This window comes from Plasmodium gonderi, assembly GCF_002157705.1.
Source record: "Plasmodium gonderi DNA, contig: Pgo-contig_746, whole genome shotgun sequence".
NCBI classification, from domain to species: Eukaryota; Apicomplexa; class Aconoidasida; order Haemosporida; family Plasmodiidae; genus Plasmodium; species Plasmodium gonderi.
The window spans coordinates 1-6,634 of record NW_021629499.1 but is presented as its reverse complement, the minus strand read 5'-3'; the positions used below and the strand labels follow the sequence as shown (position 1 = coordinate 6,634).

At 20.7% G+C, this 6,634-nt stretch overlaps 1 protein-coding gene across 1 annotated transcript; it reads left to right on the top strand.

Annotated features, from left to right (window-relative positions):
- Positions 1-4,111: 4,111 nt before the first annotated feature.
- On the top strand, positions 4,112-5,431 carry PGO_004265 (variable surface protein; the record flags this gene model as incomplete). The annotated part of the gene is made up of 3 exons (XM_028691450.1): positions 4,112-4,123; positions 4,265-5,179; positions 5,264-5,431. The coding sequence occupies 3 exons, from the start codon at positions 4,112-4,114 to the stop codon at positions 5,429-5,431; spliced, it is 1,095 nt and encodes a 364-aa protein (XP_028547251.1).
- Between the last annotated feature and the right edge of the window lie 1,203 nt (positions 5,432-6,634).

The window sequence follows — 6,634 nt, the reverse complement described above, 5'->3', positions numbered from 1 at the left end:
TATTATATAAAAATTTTTAATGTTTTCACATTCCCTTTAATTTAAAAAGGGTAATTGATCTTTTACTATGTATTACATACTTATTTTAAATACAAAGTTTTAGTTATACACACGTTTATTTATTTCCTCGAAATGGTGTGACATAAATTTTATTCATATTCCTTATAATGCAATTGAATCATTAATACAATTATTTACAATTCCTTTATTAAGGCCATTACCAAAAAGGGTCTCATGAATTGCTTATTGTTTTACAAAAATTCTAATATAATTTCCTGGACAATTTAGAAGAAATATTATTATACTTACAAAATTTTATTCACTAAAATATTCCTAATGTAATAAGTGCTCGTTATATTGGGGGAAATTCTCTTATTCTGTAATATGTAGCTTAAAATTTTTATTTACCATATTTGAGTAATTCATCTTGATCAATTAATTGTTAAAATGACTGTTACCATAACAGTTATGTTATAGAAGTATTATAAAAAAGAAACAAAGAATGCAAGGTTGTAAATTAAAACTCACTATAACTCTATATATAACCAAGCAATTATTTTTTAATAGTGTAGAATTATTCTTAACAGATTTTATGTCTACTTTATATTTCAAATAATTATCATTTTATTTGTGATTTTTACATTTCATTAATGGTTTATATATATAAATAATAATAATTATTAAAACACATTATTATTTTATTGAACGAGAATTGTATTTAAATGAAATAAAAAAAATTCTATTATGATAAGTTTTAACCCATGCTCTATTTTTTTAATGAAATGCCATACTACAGCATTATATAGAAATTCGTGTATTCTACGAATTTTATTATATTTTTTTCCCAAAATAGAATATAATAATAGATATATGTTCATTTATTGAGCACTTTATTACCACTTATTGACGTCTTAAATATATTTAAGACAAACATAAAATAATTTTCAATCATATGGGATTCATATATCACCTACGTTCACATAATTTTGGATATTTATATTAGCTTATTATACCATGAAAAAATATTAGTCTCATGAATAAGAACTAAGAATTATTACTTGGTATATGGAAATCAAAAAATACTATATATATATTTACTTCTTATATGAGATTTCTGTTTGAAATTTTTTGCATGCGAATTTCAATAATACATAAAAGTAGATTGATATAATAGAAATAGTTTATATAAAGTATATTCTGAAGTTACACTGTCTTCCAATGTATCAATATAATGGAATGAATATTGTATTACGTTATTATTCCTAATATAAAACCTTAACATATAATGATTCATTTCAAATATAGAATACTGTATATTACAAAAATACAAAGAAATTCATTAATAGTGTGATTTTATATATTTACACTTTTTTAAAAGGTATTCTGAAAATTCTTATATTATTTGTTTTAGAAATTATATTATTAAGATTACAAATTAATATTTATTTATTTTTAATTATTCCATAATAATTATTTTATTTTTATATATCTTATGAGAAAAATCTCTCTCTGGTTATATAACATAGTTTTGTATATAATTTAAACAAAGTAAAAATTTAGAATTATATATTTCATAGTAAAATTATACAGAATTATATAAAATATTGAATATCCTGTTCATTGAACAACTTGTATAAGTTTTAACTTAATGTAATATCATGATGTAAACAAAAAAGTTAGGTAACCATCATTTTTGGAATTCTTTTTTATTTCTCTCATTCTTCGATACTTTCTCTCTTATATAGGTATATGGAGTATTGTTAATGAATTTTCAAGCATATTAGAAAAAGCAAATATTGTTTATTATATATACTTGTTTTTTTTTTATTATCTAAAAAAATTTTACTTCATTATTTTATATTATAAATAAGTTTTAATTTTGTATTTTTTATTTATTTAGATCTATAAATAATATGCTTATTAAAGCAACAATAAGAATGAAAATTATTCTATTGCTAAATGAAGTATTAAAACTTCTTTTATTGTTTCAAGAATATATATAATTAAGAATTCCTTTAAGGTTTATATTCCCTTATTTTACGATCTAGCATTTATATATTCTGAACAATAGAACATCTTTTTTACGATGACTATAATTTGTACATTTATTGTTTTGTAAAATAAAGTATATATATAAAATATTATTTTTTATTAAATAATAAAAGAAAAAACACATAGTTCTTTATTTATCTTTTTTAAGGTATTTATATATTTAATCTTGTTTTAATGTTAATAATACTATGTATATATATATATATACTTTTTTTAGCATATATTCCTTAGAAATTTTTTTTAAATATATAGGAATTCACTAAATAATATTTCTGTAAGTATATATTATTCTATAATTATTTGTTATAAATATCATGTCATGTATGTTTATATGCATTTTTACATATTATATTCCATTCAATTTGCATTATAATAAAAAAAATGAAATCATTATAGTAATTTTGCATTTATAAAATTCAGAATCTAAAAATTTATAATATTTTATAAAAGTAATTTCTTAACATAGTAACATTACAAAGATTGAAAATCTCATTTAGCACTATAGAAATAATTAACATATTATATAAAGATTCTTATAATAAACTTAATCTTTATAATTATGTAAAATATAACATTTATGGAAATTTTACAATTTCATATTTGTATATAATTTATACAATTTATAAATAAAATTATTTAATGCTTTATCTCAATGATTAATTGTGTACTTATATTTTACCAATTTAAAAGTAAATACACTTTTGTTCCTAAAAAATTATTTTTTTCGTACAAATTATGTAATATTTACAGTAAATCATCAAATCTTGGAATGTGGCATACCTATTAGATATATGCAGATAACATAGAGTTTTTAGTATAAATAAAAATATTAAGCGATATTTTGATTATAAAAAAGGGATTTATTCATATATTATTCTACTTCAAATGTAAACTTGGTATTTTAATGTATTTAATCTATTTTATTTACAATTTAGTGTGTAAATAGTAATAATAAATTTATTCTCATAGTAAAAGTCTTATCATGTGATTAGAAAAATTATAAACATAATTAATAATGTACAAAAAAAAATGAAAATTAACATGAAGACCTCTTTTTTAATAATAAACTAGAAATAAAATTAATCTACTATAATTATAATAAAATAAATATATTATTATCATTAATATATATATTTTTTACTTTATATGATATAATATGTTCGTTATGTTTAAAATTATAATGAATAATAAGTATAATATATCATTCATAATTATATTCTTTTTCTTGGAGACATATCATAATAATATTATTTCTATATTCTTGTAATATCTGTATATTACAATGTAATATGTGGATTCAATATATTTATTTAAATATATAAAAATGTATATATTTATAATATAATACTAAATTGCACTGATTTAAATAGTAAAATGAATAACAATAAAAAATAATTGATGTATACTCATGAAAAAATTTAAATATTATTCACACAAAAAACAATAAATTATATGATTATATGTATAGAATTATTTAAATAATTTATATAAATATATTATAAATACAATAAAATATATTGTGATTCCCCATAAATAATTATCAATCCTTGAACCTAAACATGAATACCAAAAACTAAACATTCCCATCACTTAATTATTTCTATTTGCATTCTCGCTTCCATGTAAATTATAAATATTGATATGAACATTTTACCTCAAAACTGTACATTTTGTCTTTATATATTTCTTATAATATTTTATAGTCCATAATATTCTATTATAATAGTATTGTATATAGGAGAATATTACAAAAGTATATTTATTATTACCATTTTTAGGTAAATACTATATTAAAAAATATTTTTAATAATTGGCCTTTATAAGAATAAATACTTGTATTATCCTTGGAGTATAATAATACAATAGATTAACGTATAAAAAAATAGAACAAAATATTCCAAAAATTTTATGGAAATAATAAATTCTAAAATTACGTGTTTACTGCATCAATGTAATATATATTATAACATTTTTAAATTATTAAATAATATTACAATAAAAATAAAAACATTTTTACCATTGATTAATATATACAAAAATAATCACTGACGATAGTGAAATGAGTCCTGAGGTAATTTATTAATCTTAATAAAAATTAGAAGTCATATTACATAGTTTTAAAATATCGTTCATTAAAAAAAAAAAAGAAACAAATTTTTTTCTTAAAACTATTATTTAAGAACTTTGTATAACTAATAATTTCCGTTATTAGCCTGATTTTAGGTGGATGTTTCCAAACTTTACAAGAGAATATAATGATGCCATATACATCTATAGAGAAAATAGTCGAACATGGTTGACAGATGCATGCAAAAAATTTTGCAATGATGTAACAGGAGGCAATTGTGGTAATTTCATTGTCCATTGCACAGATTTCGGTCGTTATTTATATCATATAAATTCTAAAAAAAATGATGAATACACAAAACAAAGATGTAAATATTATTTTTACAAGTTGATGTTCGAATTACAGCAAAAAAGTATTGATTGTGGAGGGGTTGAATCATGTTACAAAAAAATGATTCAGAAATTAAATAGTAGCAATTATTTAAAGGGTAATCCTAGTTGTGAGGCATACATTGATGAATTTGACAAAAGATATTTGCTAATATTTAGTAAACTTGATAAAATATCTGACTATATTCATAAATTAATATCAAAACATCATAGTAGTTGCTGGTCGAATATTTACAAAGAATGTGATGAACATATAAGATATTTAATGTCATGTGCATATAAGGGTAAGAAAAAATTTTATGACATGCTTGAAAATGTTGTGAATACCTATAAGAAATTATGTCCTGAGAGCAGAATAACATTGCTTCCCTTCATTGAAGAAAGCAAAAATAAAGCGGAAGTGACAATGTCCATCCATAGCCCAGCAGATGAGACTGTGGAACAAGCATCGCCTCCATTATTCACAATCCACGGTTTCGAAGAGGTTCCAAATAATGCACTGGACGCAGTAAAAGTCGAAAGAATGTTATCAAATGGAGTTTCAGATGTAGGAAATGATTCAGGGGTAATCAGTGGCTTCTTTTTATCATTATTTATAATATTCTCGATTTTATTCATTTTATATAAGGTTAAAAATATGCTTAATTTTATTCATGTTTATAGAATTACCGTTTACATTATACAGAATATTAACAATTTTATATACAAATAATTCCAAATATTTAAAAATATGATACTGTTACTTTTTTTTCAGTATACAATTTTTTTTTCAGTTTTACAATCAAGGATAAAAAGAGTCAGAAGTATTTTCAACAAAAAACATAGTGAACATAAGAACATGATGGAATCGTTAGAAAGGGAACATAATTTTAAAGTCTACAACAGGTTTCAAATAGCATATAATACAGACGATTATCAATAATAAATATATAACAACGGTTCCTAAAATTATTAAGGCATGTTTCAAAAAATGATATATTCGCAATGATTTGAATACACGAGGCAAAAAAAAAAAAATAATAAAATAAATATTTATTCAAAAAAAATACTCCTTATAATAATAATTAAATTATAAAAAATATTTCTAAGCTTTTTGTAATTCATGGTGATAAATATAATATCAATTTGGAAGGATTTCCTGAAACTGTAGAATACACATAGTTAATATGAAAAATAATATCCGTTAAGAATATAATCATGAATTGAAAATTTTTAGATTATATAATTAAATTTCTATTAATAGTATCATTTAAATAAAAAAAATAAAAATAATCACACAGAACAACTTCTCTCATGTAATAATTATTTATATATAAATGTAAGACGTCCATAATGAAATAATTAAAGCAGATGTTATAGTAGTAGATATCATAGGGGGAAAATGTGTTTTCTATAATTAATATGAGGAATAGGACTGTTTAATATAGCAACATGATAATTAATATGTGTACACATAAATAGTTTAATTCAATGAAACTCGAATTTTTATAGCTATTTGTAATAATTTGTATTATATCTTTGAACGCGTAAGCACATGCAACGTCCTTATCTATGTAGCTAATGTACCGCATGCGCCAATTTTCTAGAATATGAGTTTTAAAATCAATGTCAGTAAAAAATAAATATATTTTACTAAAGTATATAGATCAATTAATCATGTAACTCTAATTTTAATAACACTAGTAAATGAAGTAAAATGTATTCAGTAAATAATTACGTTAACAGTTTTTTGTTGGGTATAAGAAGCACATGTGTTATTATCTATTATTTGGCATATAATTCTAAGGCTTTTCTCCCTGACATTAGTATATATATTATAAATAATGTCGTCAGAAACTAATAATGTAGTTTCACTTTTTTAAGCATTAATTTTTGTGTATTTATCCATGTATCATTACATCATGGTGAGATATATGTTGAATTTTTTAAGGTTTCTTACGTTAAGGAATAAATTTCATATATGTTTTCGCTTGTCCTGTAGTTGTAAATATATTTACCATATAAATGTCTATTTGATAATTAATATAAGTAGGATACATTTGGTCTATGAAAAACTGTATATTTATATTTATCCTTAGTATATATAGGTGATGTTCCATAAACTAAAAATAGCTTATTAATTGTA